The sequence below is a fragment of the Phocoena sinus genome, chromosome 14, assembly GCF_008692025.1.
Source record: "Phocoena sinus isolate mPhoSin1 chromosome 14, mPhoSin1.pri, whole genome shotgun sequence".
NCBI classification, from domain to species: domain Eukaryota; kingdom Metazoa; phylum Chordata; class Mammalia; order Artiodactyla; family Phocoenidae; genus Phocoena; species Phocoena sinus.
The window spans coordinates 20,752,934-20,773,587 of NC_045776.1; the positions used below are offsets into that span (position 1 = coordinate 20,752,934).

At 37.2% G+C, this 20,654-nt stretch overlaps 1 protein-coding gene across 1 annotated transcript in view; it reads right to left on the minus strand.

Moving 5' to 3' along the window:
* DCC (DCC netrin 1 receptor) overlaps positions 1 to 20,654 on the minus strand; it is a 774,287-nt gene that overhangs the window by 155,337 nt on the left and 598,296 nt on the right. Inside the window, exon 16 of the mRNA XM_032654035.1 lies at positions 2,347 to 2,442. Within this exon, the coding sequence (XP_032509926.1) occupies positions 2,347 to 2,442 (96 nt within the window). The remainder of the gene's footprint in view (positions 1 to 2,346; positions 2,443 to 20,654) is intronic.

The following is a 20,654-nucleotide window of genomic DNA, read 5'->3' on the forward strand; positions in this document are numbered from 1 at the left end:
ACCTGATACTTACTCCAGCCTGATGCATTTACTGCCTTTGATTTTTTTTTTTTTATTACTTTATGTTGGCCTCTTCCAAGACTGCTCATGGGAATACTTTGCAGAAGCTCAGAGACCGAAAATATCTTCTATGTAGCCCTTGGACACATTTATTGAAAGAGTTTCTCACCGAATCTAAACCTCTGATTCTGTTTATTTGCCCTTTGTTCTCCATGACGTGTGAAAACAGAGTAAAATAAGTCTGCCACATCTAGGCAGGGATGTGGAAAGGGCTGGTTTTATTCATCCTCTCCAACCCCTTATTGACTTTTCTTCAGTAAGAAAATTCCTCACACGTTTTCCAACTTTCAGTATTATTTTATTTCTCAGATCCATTTGGATTAGTCATAGCAGGAAAAAATTGTCTTATGGATCACTGGTATTTTAGAAACCACTCTGGGAACGCCATATGCTAAGAATTAAAGAATGACAACAAATGCTCAGGGGAAAAAAGTTAATAACACCTCAAATAGTTCTTTCTGAGCAACCTATCTTCAGCTTATTTGAACTCTACTATCGCTATTACTATTAGTTTCTGCTCAAAAATCGACTTTTGGCAGGTCATCTTAGTGTTTCTTCTTTGTGGGCTTTAGTTTTGGTAAGAAAATAAGAGTTCTAAAAGACTGACCATGGTACAATTTTGTGTGGTCTGATCACAAGCCACATCCGTGACTCTTTACCATCTTTTAACCTAGGCAAGAAAGAGCTGGCTTACTGAATAAACATTATAGGAAGGACGGGCACAGCCAAAGTTGGCTGCTATCTCTCAAAGAAACTTTGGCAGAGTAAGAGAATAAGGGGAAGAGGAAATCCCAGCCACCCTCCACCATGTTATCTTGTAGTTTCCATCCTGGCCCTCTAATTGCCTCATCTCTCTATATTTAGAAATAACACGCTTGACAGTAAATATTCTCTGGGGTAATATTTCTTATTTACCCTTTTTGGGGAGCCATGGGCCCTTTGATAACACAATGTAAGATATATACTGTCTCCACAGATAAATTAATATACTGACATGCACCCAAGCTTTTGCATACCACTCCAGACGGACCATAGACATTGAAACCAGCAGCCAAAGAGTCAAGGAGACTCTGGAATAATATACTTGCCCTACAAGGAAATCCGGTTGAAAGCAATAAAGTGATGATGCGCTCCGAAAACCATCACATAACAACTGAATTTTGTTTACAACTGTAATTCTCAAGATAAGTTTATGAACGAAGCTTCTGGATTTGGAAAACAAAACTGTACAAAGTTCACATAAATTTAGCTAGTAGCAGGAAGACACAGGACTCCATTATTTGTTTCATGTTCATTTATTCCTACCTTCCAGGACTCATACTCAGGCACCCCAGTAATTTTGCATGTTCTCTGGGGCTCACTATGAAATCCTGCTCTCAGAGATCCTTTGTTCTCATTCACGTGAAAATAGCTGATAAGTTGAATGAGGTCTGAGGGCTGTGGGTTTTGAAAGGGGGCAGTATCAAAGTATTCATTAAAAGGATGCAACTCTTGGGTTTTACTTTCACATTATAGAGATAAGGCTATTGGGGGTGGTCATGTGACTTTGGGTCATGTGATGGGTCATGAACAAGACTCACAGAGGTGGTACTTACTCTACTTCTGAGTAGGTCCAGCCTTGTTCACAAATAGGCTCCATAAATAGCTTGGGTCTCACTTTCTTACCCATCCCTTTCTCATTTCCTTGAGCCCTGTTTCTCTCCTGTGCTACCTTTCAAGTCCACCTCACGTAGCAATTCCTAGAGGTGAGAAGTCCTTGAAGCAGCCAATCCTTTTAATGTGCAGAGGCCCTGGACACTGTTGGGGTGACCTATTGGCCCAGCTCAGAAAGAACTCACTGGGTGACACAGCCAAATCCAAGCCAGCCCCATGAGGTCAGTTCATCCTTGTCATATCAGCTTGAAGGACCCTCTGCAAAGAAGCAAGTGTCCATTCAGGCACTTGGTGGCCTTTTTTGCAGGGACCCTCTTGTCTACATTGCATTGATTTGAAACAAGCTGCCCAGAGGAATGAAGAGTGGTATCAGGACGCCAAAACGTGAAGCTACTGGGAGAAGACAGAATAAGAGATCCATGTTCTCTTATTCCATGTACTAATTTATAGACTGAATCCCTCTCAATTTTGATAACCAAAAAAGTAATAAATGGTGTGTATACATATACACATAAGGCTTAGGACACGATTACATACATTTCTTCTTTGTATTTTGCTTTGTTTCACTTTAGTTTGTTTTCTTCACCATAATCCAAACACCTTGTCACAAGAGGATTAACTACTTTAGCTTACCGGTTATAGATCTGGTGGTAGCACTTTCATAAAGAGGAACTCCTTCTCCTGCATTGTTAAAAGCTTTTAGGGAGATTACATAATGGGAACTCGACTCTGGAGAAAAACAGAAAAAATATGAACGTGTTGATTTATTTAATGTACTGAAATACTCAGGATAAACATTTTCCTGAAATCAAATTGAATATAATCAATTAAGCAAACAGTTGTTAAAAAATGAGTGAGTTTGATTCTGGGAAGAAGGTGGCAGTGGTGGCAATATAGCTTTTTGATCTTCCTGAATCTTCATATAAAAAGAGACAGAAGAACTAGATAGAAAACCAAAGGCATTTAGACATTTATGACAAAACGAGGTGATGAGGTCTATATGCTCACACCCTAAGATACAAGTGGATGTGGACAAACCACCAATATGTTATCACGAACCGGCATGTTATCAGTATCTGTGTAAGAGAAATCAGAGGGAAGCAACAAACCTGAAAACAGAGTAATTCTAAAATAACTATCAAGTAATGCTAGAAAGTGCAATGGACCAGTTTAGAGATCAGTAAATGTAAATACTTGAAACTAACCTACAAAGTCTCCTTTCCAGGACAGTGTTCACACTGGGGACAAACTATTAGAATATATTTAAAATTTATGAGTAGGGACAGAAGCAATAGACATGAAAGGAAGAGAAAGTCCAGATCAAAGTAGGAGAGAGGAATAGTCATGAAAACTTGGGAAAGCAAACTGCCATTGTTTTTAGTGTGTAACAGGGTTCAGCCAACTTTTCTGTAAAAGGCCAAGATAGTCAATATAGCTGTGCAGACCACTTTGTCTCTGCCACACATTCGTCTGTTTGTTTTGTTTGTTTGTTTACAACTCTTCAAAAATATAAAAACCATTCTTAGCTCAGTGGGGCCCAAACAAAAATAGGACCTAGGCCAGATTTGACCCACAGGCTATAGTTTGCTGAGCCCTGAGCGCAGGTCTAAGGAAAACAACAGGATAGGGAACTCTGTGTATTTAGAAGAGCTATTTGAACTTCTGGGAATGCAGGGAAACAAATCACATAAAAGCGAGCAACGAAAATCCGTTGAGGTTAAATTCCTTACAAAACAAAATGAGGAGAACATCATTCTTATAGACAAGTACACAAGGAAAGGATCAAAAATACACGAGAAAAACAGATCTAACCGCAATTTACTGTTTCAAAGTGAGCTAAACAACATTAAGAAAATAAAATGCCAGATATGCAAGAGTTACATAAATCAGAATTGGAAGAATTCAGAAATGAGGCAGCCTGGCTCAAGAAAGAATTCTATGTAAGTGACAAAGAAATCTGAATGGGGCAGCCCAGCTCAAGAAAGATTCCACTAAGTGAAAAAGGAATTTGAGAAATAAAGTGTAATGAGATGAACAAATAAATGCAACAAGGAGAAAACGAAAACAAAAACAAAAGTAAATGAAGAAAGAGTAGAAAAGAATGCAGGAAAAAGGTGACGAATATTCTAGAAGGAAGCCAACGTTGGAGTAATAGTTGTCCTTGAGGAAAAAAACCAAAGAAAGGGAACAGAACAAATATAGATGAAAAAATGTTATTCAAGAAATTTTTGCTGACTTAAAAAAATCTTTTAGGCACGCAAAAGAATACATGACTTATAAGAGGGAAAATTAGTTTATTATCAGACTTTTTGACAGCACCATACTGCGCCCGAAGAAATTTACGTGATTTTTTTGAGACACTCAAGGTAAGAAAATGTGATTCAAGGATTTTCCAGGCAACAAGAGTTAGCTTTAAATATAAAGGGCTCACCCAAACTGTTATCAACTTTGCAATTAATCAGGAAATATTGTTCCCCTGATCCTGAGATCCACTAGAAAATGAGCTTTAGACATTCTAAATGACCAGGGGAGATACTGACCTAATAACTAACTGGTGAACAATAAGTTTAATGAACTAAGACTAACTGAGGGTTAAAAGGAAGAGGTTTTATTTTGCAAGGCTACAAAATTATACCTATATTATAATATATTATAATATAGGTACCTATATTATAATCACAAAATAAACTTAAGGGAGAATATGAATAGTATATGCAAAAATGTTTCAATAATTATTATTGATGGTGATACTATTATTATTGTTATTCTGAAACCAATGTAATATGAGATAGAGCAAATGGGTTATCAGGAGAAATTCTAATTCTATCATACCCTGTGTCCTTGAGAACTGGATTCCTGGTGTGAACTCAGTATTGTGTTCCCACCATTTAATTGAAAAATCAGTTTAAACTCAAAGGTATTTTATCTCTCATTCTGTCCACGGAAAATGTCTAGAAACACTGACTTAATAACAACAGGTATCCCTAGCACCCAAACTGAGATTTCGAAAAAAAGATTTTGCACTGCAAGAAACAAAGTCTTCTTGGAGAACTGGTTGATTCCTAGTCTGAGGCGGGAAACACAACAACTGAGCCTGAGGCATCCTCACATATCAAATAGAAAGGAAATATTCAAAGACTAACAGGATTGTGTCAAATGGATTCGGAAATCAACTTGGAAGAGTTTTCCACTGACCAAAGGTGAGGACAGTCTGAGCGTCAATAAAGATGAAAGTTGCAATGAAATGAAACTTAACAAATACATATGAACGTGTGAATTCATAAAGATTTTTTAAAGGATAATAAGAGTTGGTCACTTCTGAGATTGACAGGGAACCAAATTACTATCTTCAAGTCTGGGTAAAGAGTCAAATATTTATCATGTCTTTCTTGAATAAACTCTACCACTGTGTGACCAAAGAGCATGTCAGGGGAGTATCCTTTTACTGTATTATTCTTACTAATAAGAAACAAATGATAAAATTCAAATACTGCTATTTTTCAGCCCCAGTGAACAAATGAAACTATGCATTAAGCACTCATGATCACTAAGATAAAACAGAGAATCCAGACATTACATACCTCCTAATGAAAGAACACACTACCCTCTAGAGTCTTGCCAAAAGGATCGAACCTACTTAGTCTGATCAAGCTTCTTGATCCAAATGCCAGTTTGCAGGAAACAGAGCAAAGAAACAGGTTGAACTCTAACTTACAATAACTCATGAAGTGATACATTTGTCACATGTGGTTTTCTGTGTCTGTGTTTTATTTTACAAAAAAAAAAAAAAGCTTTTAAAATGAATGAATTTATCTTTGACAATATCCTTTGAAAATTGATTAGATGGATTTTCCTTTGTGAAATTTTTATGTGCCCTAAATATTAGCGTTAAAGATATGACATTCCAAACCACAGTGACACAAGAACCACAATACAACAAGAAGAATAAAATAAGATTACATTCAATGCAGTCGAAGGGCTTCTATTCAGTGAATTGCTTCGTCTGCAAGAGGGGATATTTACTTTTTCAGATTTATGTTGTCAACTTAGTTTACCGAAAAGAAAGTAATCAGTCAACAAGTATTAAATGCTGTTGGAGATCCAAGAATATTTGGAAAAGATGGACCTCTGTTGTCAGGTTACAATCATAATTCCGGGCAGAGAAAACAATGAAAGACTACATAAAATTAAGCAGTAAAGTATGTGATACAACTTATGAATGCTATATGAGTTTAGAGGCCTAAAAAATTAGGGATTGGGTCATCAAAGACTTCTTGGACTTGGAACTAGGACTGAAGGGCATGGGTAGGATTTAGAGGTAGAAGGATGGTAGAAGAAAAAAACATCTCAGGAAGAAGATGGAACAGATTGAAAATACAGTGAGGAAGATCACCAAACTACTTTTCTACTAGGAAGAATATACTTTATAGTTATTGGAGTGAAGCCAAAGTCTGATTTCAAACATATATACAACTACAATGTAAACATTTATATTAGGTTCGAACCATAAAAAATTACTTCTTTTGGGTGAAACTGCATTTGGTTCCACCTAACATACATATACTATATATTTTCATCTGTCTATGTATTTCTTTATTAAGGGAGTGAGAGAGAGATCAGGAATGCCAAACTCACATGCTTAGAAGTTAGAATATGATTTTTGTTTTTGTCTTTGTTTTTTTTTTTTTTTTTTTTTTTTTCTGTCTTTGTTTTTAAACCTGAGAGAGGGAGGGAGAGACAGACAGATAAAGATATTTGGCTACAGTGTATGAGAGACAATAGGGGAGAGAGGATGCTGGACAGGAATTCATCTAAGTAATTCATGTAAGGAGCGGGGTCACCACTCAGCTTCCAGGTGTTATTAGCATATGGAGAGCAGTCCTGGTGTCAAATTTTCTGGAAATCCAGATTTTTATGGGAAATCATCACATTTTCAAATGTTGGCAAATAATTCAAATAAAAAAATAAACCTGTGCTGGCAAAACAAAATATATCTCTGAACTGAATCCAGGTCCACGGCCACTAGTCTATAACCTCAGATTCCTACATATACAACTATATGTAGGAACATATATGTATTATGCAAATATATATGTATTCACGGAAGAAGGTCATAAAGTCTGGGCTTCCTCAGTCAAGATGTCAACCATAAGATCAACAGCAACCATGAAGAAACTATATGATGTGGTAAAGAGGGTAAATATAAAATAAGAAAGCAGGTCTCCTTTATGCAAGGTTATTGAGTATGCTTGTTTTATGTGGACCTCTCCAATTTAGACTGGAATTCAGAGGGAAGAATGTCTGACTTGAGTTCTGAACTTCCTGCTCAGGGTTGATGCTGAAACTCCCAGCCTGGTCCACGTTACATTGAATTCATCCCTTCATCACTGTCCCCACCTCCCAGCTGCCCAATTTCTACCTCCTCAGACAACTGGCTCTGTAAAAGCCTCTGCAGCATTACTGCACTATTGGTTTTCAGTGTTGGAGTATGCATTTATTCTCATTTAAAAAAAATTATAAGTAACTCAACTGGTTCATTCTCATTTTACTGGTTTGAATTTTTGTCTCAATCTGAATTACCTCACCTAGCTGCTATCTGGATCCTAAGCAGTAGTCACCATTTCTTAATCTCCCCCCACAGTAAAGGCAAAGTCATTTCAATACTGACTCTTGCTAATATCAATACCCATCAAGTCTCTACTCATCTGAGTAATGGCAGCTTCTTCCATTCGATGTCTAGCCATGGTATAAGGTATGCTAGCAAAGAGTACGGAGTTTTATAATTTACCAGCTGTTGGATTAATGAATTACACTAACTGCTAAATTCCACAAATCCTAACTACCTTGGGTACACCTTGACAGTGGCCAAGCTTCAATTTAAATAGAAAGTGGTAATGGCTTATTCTCAGGAAAGGTAAACAGATTTGCCTTTGGAGTTGCCATAACAACAACGGAGTTGTTGCTGATACAAGAATATTGCTAGAGCCAGGGGTCTTCAAGACTTTTTGATCTGGTATTCTGCTGTTGTCAGTAATTTGAGGATCAGGTAAGTCCACTGACATTTGTAAAGTAACACAGAGCTGCTACCTAGGAAATAAAAGACCTAAGACAACTTCATATCCCCTTCTGTCTACCTTTTTCAAGAAGCTTCTTTATGCTCTTCATACTCTACCTGCTACTCAACATCTTTGGGGCTTTCTCTGGCCTCCATATAGTGTTTTTGTCAAATTGCATCTGGATCTACTAAGGAAACAACAGAATCTTTTTACACCCCCGTCAAACTTGATCCAATAGTGAATCAGCCTGAACAACAATAAAAATATTATTTGGTTATTGGTTAATAGTGGACATAGGACTCTATTGCTTTGATCCCCTTTTATATTGTGATGGAGGCATCTCGTTTAAGTGTGTAGTGAGGTGGAAAGATGGCTGTGAGAGTGTATGGGAGCAAAGGAGAACAAGGGTTTGTGTTTTCTCCCCGTACAAAAGAATAGTGTCATTTACTAGCTCACCACTAGAGGGCAATGTGGAGCTATTTTCCTGCACATGCTCAGAGCTCTTAAACTTTAAAACCAGTAAATCACAAAAGAATTGCCTAGAATTGTTCACTCTTTAGAAGCAGCAAATGAGTTAAACACATTTAATATTATCATAATGAATTCAAAATGAATTAATCATTAATTATGGTCAGACCCCATTGTTCAGGAATACAGTTAATGACAATTATGATAGTAAATTTATTTTTTCAATTTGCTGAAATGATACAGATATATAGGCTTGAAAAATGTATCAACTGCCTCTGAAAAATAACTCAGAGAGGTATTTTCTCATTTGAATTCACTGTGATTGAATCCTACTGACATAACTTGAGTTTTGGTGGATGTTCACATGGGGATTATTTTTAATTATGGATATTCGGAGTGATTCCAAAGATTTCAAACTCTTGATCAGATTTTCATCATTGTTTGGCCAACCTTTCCTATGGAATACATCACGATGGGACAAAGAAGGAAAGAGAAATGCTTAATAACTCTTTGAGCATCCAAAACAGATAGCTTCTGGCCAGTATCTTCTTTGTGGCTAGGAAAAAGGGGAAATAAATGCACATTTATTGATTATAGGGGTTATAAAGACAAGGAATGGGCAGTGGGGAGAATTTCTGGTTCTCCTTCCACAGAGACTTGGTAGGTGAGAGACCCATTACTGTAAGAGCTTTGGTTGAGGCTTGCCTGATGGTAGAGAGATGCACGTGGCTCTCTGGGGCTAAGGGAATGAATCAAACCACCTGCAGACAGATCCTCAGGGGCTGGACCAAGATGCTGTACTTGGTAACAAAAGCCAGTAAGAAGAACATCATCGTTTTTAGTTAGTATTTTGTGTGAATTAAATGCCACTGGAATGTGCTAGATTGACAGCCCATAGTCCTTTATTCATTACAGATTAGTTACTTCGCACAGTGGCCCCATCAATGCCAAGCGCTTGCCTGGGGCCCAGTCTTCATGTCTCTACATCTTTTGCCCTCTGTTAGCGCTGCCAACAAGTCAATTAGAGAAAATTAGAGTGGTAGCTGTTTTCCTAATGCAGATGCCTGCTCACTGCAGAGAAGCAAGGCTACCCCAGGCACAGAGTACAGACCACTGGATCCCTGTCAGATGGTAAATGTTACTGGATACCTCTGACCCCACTGGACCTGAACCGTTTAATTAAGTGTAATGGGTGGATAGCAAACACAGACAATTGCACTGATCTCTTAAAAGCATGAGCAATTCATATTCAAGAAAGATGCAATTTATACAGTACTTTCAATATTCAATTCTACTTCATTACATATACTTGTTTGCAAATTGAATTAATAGCTAATCTAATTAGCACCCTTTGAAGGTTTCCTTCCTTCCTTCCATCCCTCCCTCCCTCCCTCCTTCTTGCCTTCCTTCTCTCCCTCGCTCCCTGTTTTCTTCCTCTCTCCCTCCCTTCCTTCTTTCCTTCCTTCTTATTCTATGAACACTATTCAAAGAACGGTCAGATTATAACATAACTTGTTCATTAACCAGTCTTGCAGGTACCAGATACTCAGCTAGTCTGTGTAAGGAAGTATTTGAGTCTAAAGGAGAATCAACATAAATTTTCTTTACTCTCCCCAGGTTTATCACCAGGAGGGAAATCAGATAAAAATAAACTTTATAGGGAAAGTTTCACTGCTTGGCATATAGGAAGTATTTAACAAATATTTGTTGAATTGATGAACGTGTGAGACACAGAAGGGCTATATTATTTAGTGAAGGTGAAATGGCAGCCCCCAATCAATCTGAACAAAGAACTCAAATTTCTTGATCTCAAACTACACATTCTGATACCTGTAGGTTTATGAATCCAAAGAGACTGTGCAGCGAAACCTCGCACCTGCATGTTCACATTCAGTTACTCTTCCTCTATTCATTTGCTCAGCAATTGTCATTGAGCACCTTCTGTGTGTAAGACATGGTTATAAGTTTTCTAGGGTATGTAAGGATTTAAACAAACAAGCCCTTATTCACCTTGATGAATCTTCTAATAGAGAAGCCATGTTGGAAGTTTAAAAACAAAATCAGAGCAAAGTGTTCTGGAATCAGAGAGGCTTTGTCGAGAAGGTGGCAGTTTTGCTGAATCTTCTGAGGAAGAAAGGTTGAGGAGAGAGAGTGGAATAAGCAAATGCAAGTAAACACCACATGGTGGTTGTACAACCATGCACATTGGGATCAAAACGTGAAGACTGATGATTTCTCCTCCCTCTTCCTTTTCTCCCTCCTCCATCCCTCTCCAAGTAGTAACATTTGTTGGATGTCTAATTAGGCCCTTTGTTAACTATCTCACATCCTTTATTTTATTTAATCCTTCCCTTAATCCAGTCTCTGGCATGCAGTAAGTACTTAGCAAATACCTGTTGAATGGATAAACGATTACCCCCTTTTGGTAGGTAAGTGGGAGAATTTCTAATTCCAAAGCTCAGCCCCTTATCCTTGCCTATCACTGAATAATTGATGGTGAGTTGAATAACATTTTGAATAAGTTTCAAACTGTGCTTTTAGTTTTTTTTAATTAATTAATTTATTTATTTTTGGCTGTGTTGGTTCTTCGCCTCTGTGCGAGGGCTTTCTCCAGTTGTGGCTAGTGGGGGCCACTCTTCATCGCGGCGCGCGGGCCCCTCACTGTTGTGGCCTCTCTTGTTGCGGAGCACAGGCTCCAGACGCGCAGGCTCAGTAGTTGTGGCTCACGGGCTTTGTTGCTCCGCGGCATGTGGGATCCTCCCGGACCGGGGCTCAAACCCATGTCCCCTGCATTGGCAGGCAGACTCTCAATCACTGCGCCACCAGGGAAGCCCTCAAACTGTGCTTTTAGAGATACTGATTCCCCAGAACTATGTAGTCCAGGAAAAGATGTTTAAAGCAGGTCTACGTCAGACACTGTTGTAATTATGCAGGCAAAGATCACAAAGGCCTGCCTTGAGGTGGGAGAACACAAATGAAGAGCAAAAGATGCGTGTGAGTGACACAGTTTGTAGGTATATTTGGAGGAACAATGAGGAGGGGAAAAATCTAGAATGAGTTGTACGTTCTGAGTCTCATAGTGAGCTGAAAGCATTGTTGGGACTAGGAAATCAAGAAGGGAGAGAAAGATTCCTGCTTCTGTCACGTTTGGTATAGAGAGGAAGGGGCATCACAGATAAAACAGACGGGCTGCTCTGGGCTCTGGTCATGGTGTAAGAATTGTACATAAATAATCTGTAGTATGGAGGATACTTTCTTTAAGCCTCGAGGAAGCAGTGCATCCCTCCAGATATTCTTCCAAGTAATTGTATTCCTAATTTTTTTTTTTCCCACTGAATTAACTAGCTGTCTTGGGGTTATTTAGAGATAATCTGCTTAGAGTTGTTGGCTCTTTCTTGATGAGTGCTACCAAATGTATGTGGTATTTTCCATCACATTTAAGAAAAGCAGACTTTCATGTGTACTGTGCTCTGACTTTAAATAAAAACAACTTTTCATCAGTTATCTCAATGATGTTACAAACAAGTTACGGCAGGGATGGTCATTCCCATTTCAGTAATGGAGAGACTGAGGTCCAGTTGTAATCATCTCAGCCAGAGAAGACACAGGAAGTACTGACTGTCTTCCATGTGCCCAGACTTGCTTCTCTATAGCAACAGGATGAGAAGGTCTGGGGTTTTCTCTGGACCATAATGCAGAGCAGACTTTAGTTACAAATTAGAGCAGAAGAAACATTCGTCACCTGCTTTGGTTGGTGAGGTGTGCTTTTTGGCAGCCTGCCCTCAGAGTCAGAGAAACAATTAAATCCTCAGATTATAAAGCACCACAAACAGCTTACAAATGGGGCACTTCATGAAATGATTTCTCAGCAAAGCTTTACATGAGGAAATTACCAGAGACAATATAACCAAACATAGAGGTTTTCCTCTTTTCGTTCATATTTCTCAAGGAAATATTGAATTAAATAAAAGACAAGGTGAATATATTGTAGGACCATCTAAGGACTCAACTAATAAAAAAAACCACAAATACTGTCCACTTAGTTAATTCCAGCAAATAGATCATTACTTTGGCTTAAAAGCCACTCAGACTGACCTCCTAGCATAAAGGAAAAATAGAAGAAGAAAATAATAAAATAAAATGTGTTTGGGTTAGGAACTGAAAGAGGAAGCATATCTTTCCCTTTTACAAACATTTGCTATCCTTTCTTCTCTCATTAATTTTTGTCTCCTTTTTCTATGCTTCTGGGGTTCTTCTCTTCGTTACTCTCCTAATTCTTCTAGGTTTCTGGGAGACAGGATGGGAGCTAGGCAGTAGAATAGAAATACAAAGAGAAAAAATAATAAGCATATGAATACAGAGGTGCTGAGGAAAAAGGGCAGACGTCAGTATAATGAGGAGAGCTTTTATTAGCACTTGCTGTACCAGATGCCAACGTGGCCAGGCTTTATCAGGCTTATCTAACCCAAAGGTGGGTACAATGATTGTCCCCACTCTAAAGATGAGAGAATGGAGTCTTAGGGATGGTCAAAGAACTTGTTAATTAGCAGCGCTCAGATTCAAAGCCAGGTCTGTCCTACTTTTGCATCTACCCACTTTCCTATCACTGCAGGATAAAGATTAAGCGAGACATCAGAGGCAAAGGCCCCAAATGGTTTACATTCTTTTTTGAAGTGGAAAAGTAGAAAGAAAGACACAAGACAGAAATAATTTGGGGACTTTACCATGGCTCAGGTTAAGCAGAGCCCAAGTGGAAATTTTTACCTTTTAGCGTCTGAGATGTGTGTGTGTGTGTGTGTGTGTGTGTGTGTGTGTGTGTGCGTGTGACCGCACACATGCGAGTATCAAAGTAGCCTGCTCAATCTGTCAGCTTCTATATTCACTCAGGTTCCTGCCTTCATTTGGGTAATGTGTCTTGTTATTTTATTGCTAACCTTTCATTACCCAGGATGCCAAATAGATAATACTCAAACACTTAAGTGGCATTCAGCCTGCACACATTTATGTGTATATTTATTTATAATTACACTGGTTATTTCTCTATGTACTCTTGCTTCTGCTTTCTTCATTATCTTCAGATTAAGCTCCATTTGCAGTAACCCACTAAGTATTGTAAAAACAGCGTTGTCCGATGGCACTTTCTGTGATGATGTAAATGTTGAATAACTACACTATACGGTATGGTAGTCACTAGCCACATTTGACCGTTGAGCATTTAAAATGTAAGTAGCATGACTAGGAACTAATTTCTTTTCATTTTATTAAACTTTAATTAGTTTAAGCTTACAGAGCCACATGTGGCTAGTGGCCTCCATGGTGGACAGCACACCTATACAGAAGCTCTGTTTATCTTTCTCTCCCATGGTATTGCCATAGTTACTAGGGTCTTGTGGACAATGCCAAGGGCAATTGGAGAAGATTCGGGGTGAGGGTTCTTGCTGCTACTTTTCTGTTCAAATGTGGAATAACTCACTAAGTGTACATACTATGATTTTATAGTCTGGGTTAAAGTTTAATTTTACAGGCTGCATACATATGTCACACCTGAAGGTAAAAAATTTAAGCATTTGCCTTGTATCTGATTCAATTTCTTGTATATATCTTAAATGATTTCTATCCTCATGGCAAGTAAGCTGCCTCAACTGATGAAACTTTTGAGTACTGAAATTTTTCAATTCTGTACTCTAAAATTTGGATGTGTTGCTCATCTGAATATGTACTCGATTCAGGAAAATATGTCCAGATGGAAAATAACTTTGTTAATAATGGAAAGGGACATTAAATTAATGACAAGTCTAAGGTGGCTGTAAACTTGAACTCACTTTTAACCTCATGCTTTAATAAACCATGAAGAAATGAAGTCAAAATAGTTAGGTTAGAATAAAGACCTGGTAAAAATAATAACTACCAATGAAAAATGGCAAGGAATATAGCATTAGGCCATTGATCATAAACAAATATAGTTTCGGACCTAAGTTCTCAAGCAAATCAACTGGTATTTTAATTACCCACTCAGATTGCCTTGGGCTCAGGGGGTAGAAAAGGAAGAGAAAAAAACAAATAGACAAAACCAAATGGACTTACAATGACCTGAGCCAAGGTCAAGCAAAAGTCTGCGTTAATAGTAACAGTAGATGTATGGGAAAAGTAAAACACGCTGTCATCAGGAAGCCAGTGAAAGAAGAAGCAAATTACAGTTGTTGATCTCAGCAAGATATACTGAATTATAGCATTACTGGTATAGATGTGGATTTTAACAATTTTGTACATGATTGCTTTACACTGAGCTAGATTGTAATACAGTTGCATGTCTGGAAAATTCTGCTGCAAGACTGTGAACAAAGGGAAATGATAAATAGCAACCCATCCAGTTGTGGGGAGATACATGTGGTGAGGCTGGGCCTTCTTCAGCACCTTGTTTAGTAAGAACTGGGACGAAGGTAAGTAGCTAGAGGAGAACATTTAGAGATGTAAACTGAAAGGGGTATAAACCTGAACCCTGAGGTAGGGTGACCTTAGTGAATTCCCAGGGGTCTCGCTTTCAGGGAGAATCGCTGAGCATTTAGGGTCAAGGCTCAGAAGGCAAGGGTTCTTCCTTCCAGACAGATGTCACCCCAAAAGGTAAAAATTCAGAGAGAGCAGAAAGGCCGTGGCACTGGGATTAAACAGACCTGAGTTAGAAATGAATTTGACTACTTAAAAGATATATATATTCTTAAGCAATTTTCTTGACTTCTCTCAGTTCTATCTTTGTCTTTTTTAAATCTGGAAATGTGAATGGTATTACCTTCATTTAAGATATATGTTGAAATTGGTGCAGCCACTATGGAGAATAATATGAAGGTTCCTTACAAAACTAAAAACAGAGCTACCATATGATCCAGCAATCCCACTCCTGGGCATATATCCAGAAAAGACGAAAACTCTAATTTGAAAAGATACATGCACCCCAGTGTTCATAGCAGCACTATTTACAGTAGCCAAGACATGGAAACAACCTAAGTTGTCCATGAACAGATGAATGGATAAAGAAGATGTTCTATGTATATATATATATGTATACACACACACACACACACACACACAAATACAATGGAATATTACTCAGCTATAAAAAAAGAATGAAATAAGGCCATTTGCAGCAACATGAAAGGACCTAGAGATTATCATACTGAGTAAGTCAGAGGAATATCATATGCTATCATTTAGATGTGGAATCTAAAAAAAAATTGATACAAGTGAACTTATTTACAAAACAGAGATAGATTCACAGACTGAGAAAACAAAGTTATGGCTACCAAAGGGGAAAGGAAGAGAAGAGAGCGTTAAATTAGGAGGTTAGGATTAACATATACACATATATAAAATAAATAAACAACAAGGACCTACTGTATAGCACGGGAACTATATTCAATACCTTGTAATAACCTATAATGGAAAAGAATCTGGAAAAGAATATATATATATATTTATATCGAATAACTTTGCCATACACTTGAAATGAACACAACATTGTAAATCAACTTTACTTTAAAAAAAAAAGGTGTAAATAAGGCTTGAATGGACGCTTCACAAAAGAAGATACAGAAATGGCTAACAAGCACATGAAAAGGGAAATGTAAATTAAAACCACAACACAATGAGATGCCACTTCACTTACAGCACCAAATGTGACGGTTTGGAGCAACTAGAAGAACGCAGTGTTTCTAGTTGAAAGGTAAAATGCTACAACCACCTTGGAAAACTATTTAGCCATTTCCTTTAAAGTTAAACATATTCTTACCATACAATCTAGGAACTCCCTCCCGGATATTTACCCAAGGGAAATAAAAACATATATCCACAAAAAGTCCTTTACAGAATGTTTAGAGTAACATTATTAATGATAGCCAAAACAGAAACTAACTCAAATGTTCAAAAACAAAACCCATAAATAATGACATTCTCACAATGGAATACCATCTGAGTAATGAAAAAACATGGGCTATTGATACATAAAAATATACTGATGAATCTTGAGAACATTACACTAAGCGAAAGCAAAAGATACCAGACTCAAAAGAATACAGATTATAAGGGCACATCTTTAGGAAGTTCTACAACAGGTCAATCTAATCTATGTTACTCAAAATCAGGACAGTGGTTGCCTGTGAGAGATTGGAGGTTTATTGGACGGAGGTGTGCAGAAACTTTGTGTGGTGATGGAAATGATGTGTACCCTGATTAGGTCCTTCTTTATATAGATGAATACATTTGTCAATATACATGCAATTGTATCTTTAATATCTGGGCATTTTACTATGTGTCAATCTTGCCTTAGTTTAAAAGAGAAACTATACATGTCTTGTGGTCAGAAAAAATACGTTGATATGATATTTTAAAATAATTAGATACTGGGTCAACATTCAATAATGGTATTTGTTTTATTAGTATGCCCTGTTTTGAATGCCACCTTTTATAACTATTCATTATAAATTTAAAGTTTTGTTTACTTTCTTTTTTTTAGGGTCCTAACTTTACCTTCAATGCCTACTTTGTCTCTCAGAAGGCTGTAAGAACCATCACCTTGGTGTAACCAAAAGCTACAATTTTACTCACCACCCCTGTGCCCTTGCAATAACACTAACAATGGTCATTCTTTGTAGACTACAAAAGGAAATACAATCGTGTTTCCAATTAGTCACTCCTTTTCCTTCTGACACTCACCGGCCCCACTCCCTTTGAAAACTATGAACGGGGATTGAGATTCTTCCCAGATGACCTGGCCCTGGAATAATTTATAAGGTAAGAGATGTCTCCGATAATTACTCCTAGTTATTGTGAATGTATCATTTAAGGGAGAAACAAAACTTTAAACAAGCTGCAAAGAGAAAGATAATCTTGCCATTTTAAGACGTTTTTGAAAATCTGAAATGTTGGTTTATAATTTGTTCATCTTATTTATAATATTTTTCCTTTAATCATTGTTGGTTGTAATATTACATCAAACCCGTCAATAAAAAAATTCTTGTCAATGAAGGAATTCAAAAGAGTATGTGGTACTTTCTAAAAGTCTTTCTCAACAAAGATTTCCAAAAGACACTGTAAACAGAAATATCACTGGAATAGGTGATTAACATCTTAAGGAAACAACTAGGATGCAGCAGAACTCACTTGTTTCTATACATTTTGTTCTATTACCTAAGCATTGTATTATGCTCTACATCTACTCCTATATACATACACTGCTGAAAGACATTCTCTTTCGTATGAGTTATATTTACTTCAACCCATTATTTTTAGAAATTCCTTATGTGTTGCAGAAAAGGCAAAGATTAAGTCTGAAAAATAAATTCAGAAATATAAGTAGGACTTATCCAAATACCATTTCTAGACTTGGTCAAGTATCAAAACTACCTGGGTGCTTTGAAGATTAAAGGGATTTTAAAATATTGTAAAACATAATAAAGGTGTAAATCCAAATCCCAAAGAGAGTGCTCTAATTCTTTTGTTGTTTAAGAATTTTATTTTTATTGGACATTACTTGAAATAGGGCTATCACAAACACTAAGATTTTTTTCCTTTGTGAGTGTAAGTAATTTTTCTTGCATTGTAATTATTATAATTCAACTCAAACTCAAAATAATAAAGTAGGGAAGTACAATTAGAGAGATACTTAAATAATACTGTAGTCGTTTCAAACATAAATAAAAAATATATTTTTCAGTTATGAATGTCAACAAGTGATGTCCTTTCTAGGATTCAACACAATGAATATGGTATGAACTCTATTTGTCATATATATCATATTAGTTAAGGTACAGACCAAGCTGCTATAATAAAGAAACACAAAATACAGCAGCTTAAAGTAGAAGTGACAGTTTAAAAGTGAACAGTCCAGTGTGGCTCACGTGGCTTTGCCATCCTCTGTGACTTCTACCTCTTGAGTCTAATTCCTTGTCATCTCCTAGCCAGGGAGAAGGAGAAAAGACCTGAGTGTCACATGTGCTCATGCATTCTGTGAGGGGGCAAGGCCTGTGGATGGAAATGTCACACTTACTTATCTGCATTGGCCAGAACTTAGTCACTGCCATCTACAACTGTAAAGAAGGCCATGCAGAAAAACTGTCTTTAGCTGGGGGGCCCTGTATCTTCCTAAAATCAGGTAGGTGGGTCTATTATTAAAAGTCACTGCCTGAGGAAATCAGAAGAGATAATCCATGGAAAGTTATTTGCAAAAGAAAATGAGATAATTATCAGGCTGTTTCAGAACAGTGGTGATTATTTATACATGCTCTCTCTTCTTTAATTTACACACCACCTGTGAGAGAGGAATCTCCTTATTCACTCTGAAGGTAGGAACCATTTTTCTATATTTTTTATACCCCCAATGCCTACCATACTTCCTGATAGACAGTAAGCACTTACAAACCATTTGTTGAATGACAAAAATGACTGGTTAAATGAAGGAATTAAAAGGTAAACAAAACTGATATTCAAAAAAATTATCTCTGCCGAGGTCAAACAGCTTCTAGCTGGTAGAGACGGGATTCTACCCAGATCTATTTGAAGTTTTTTTCCTAAGTGATTCTCCTGCAAGAAAATTCCTGTGATAAAACAAGCCATCTGCCTGAGAGAAGCTCTTCCTCCGTAAACTGGAATATAAAATCTGTAATGACTACAGCTTTGTCAGCAAAGGATTTGTTGTATTTCTTGTGTGGAATGTGAAAGATACTTATGTTGGTCTCATAAATTTCCTGAGCAATCACCCACTGTTTTCTCAGCCTTTTTGATGTCAGAGAAGAATGTGGCTGACTGATTCTCAAATGAATAATTGTAACAAGAAGGCTCATTTCCAATGAGCTGCATTGTGGCTTATGATTATAAATAGGAAAGTTAACCCCTGATTAATGGATGTTTTAACAAATACTCAATGCTAGAACAGTCACATATTCCTGTCTCATCCTTTCCCCATAAGCTATAACGATTTCTGAACAGATCCCTTTCAAAAACAATTAAACCTGGTAATGGACTAACTGGGCTCCCATCCATACCATAGGTTTAACTATTAATGCTCACTCAGGAAAGGAAAAGTCTGCTGATTTTTTTTTTTTTTATCCTTGAAAGTAGAATTCAGAGACAGTCTGCTGAATATTAAACACAGGATGAAATTTCCATCAACGTGAGAAATATCACAATGAGGATGTGTGTGCGTGCATGTATGGGATCGTGTGGGGGGAGCTGCTTACGAGTTCAAAGACTATATATCTAACATTTGTAAATTTTAAAGTTATGAAATAATGTGTGTGGGAAACCAACCTGGTAAACGACATACCTGGGAAAATACAGAAGTTATGACATTATTTACACATATGTGAAAAAGAGTGAGCAGGAGACAATTGAAACACATATCAAATTACCTACCCCAAAATCACCACCTCCATTTATTTGTACCTTATTTATATGGAAATATTCAGTGAAGGTTGGGATTTTTGAATTCTCTAGGTCACTTTGCCTTTGGTAATATGGTGAATGATTTAGAAGAAACCCTAAGTGTTTGTGATGCTTAATGCTACATGTCAACTTCACTGGCTAGAGGGAACCCATTAAACATAGCTTCTGTGTTTCCATACAAATTGTGGAATTTTTTATTCTAGTTCTGTGAAAAATGCCATTGGTAGTTTGATAGGGATTACACTGAATCTGTAGATTGCTTTGGGTAGTACAGTCATTTTCACAATGTTGATTCTTCCAATCCAAGAACATGTTATATCTCTCCATCTGTTTGTATCACCTTTAATTTCTTTCATCAGTGTCTTATGGTTTTCTATATACAGGTCTTCAGACTATACTACAAAGCTACAGTAATCTAGACAGTATGGTACTGGCACAAAAACAGAAACATAGATAGATTGAACAGGATAGAAAGCCTGGAGATAAACCAATGTACATATGGTCACCTTTTGATAAAGGAGGCAAGAATATACAAGGGAGAAAAAACAGCCTCTTCACTAAGTGGTGCTGGGAAAACTGGACAGCTACATGTAAAAGAATGAAATTAGAACACTCCCTAACACCATACACAAAAGTAAACTCAAAATGGATTAAAGACCTAAATGTAAGGCCAGACACTATCAAACTCTTAGAGGAAAACATAGGCAGAACACTCTATGACATAAATCACAGCAATATCCTTTTCGACCCACCTCCTAGAGAAATGAAAATAAAAGTAAACAAATGGGACCTAATGAAATGTAAAAGCTTTTGCACAGCAAAGGAAACCATAAACAAGATGAAAAGACAGCCCTCAGAATGGGAGAAAATATTTGCAAGTGAAGCAACTGACAAAGGATTCATCTCCAAAATATACAAGCAGCTCATGCAGCTCAATATCAAAAAACAACAACCCAATCCACAAATGGACAGAAGACCTAAATA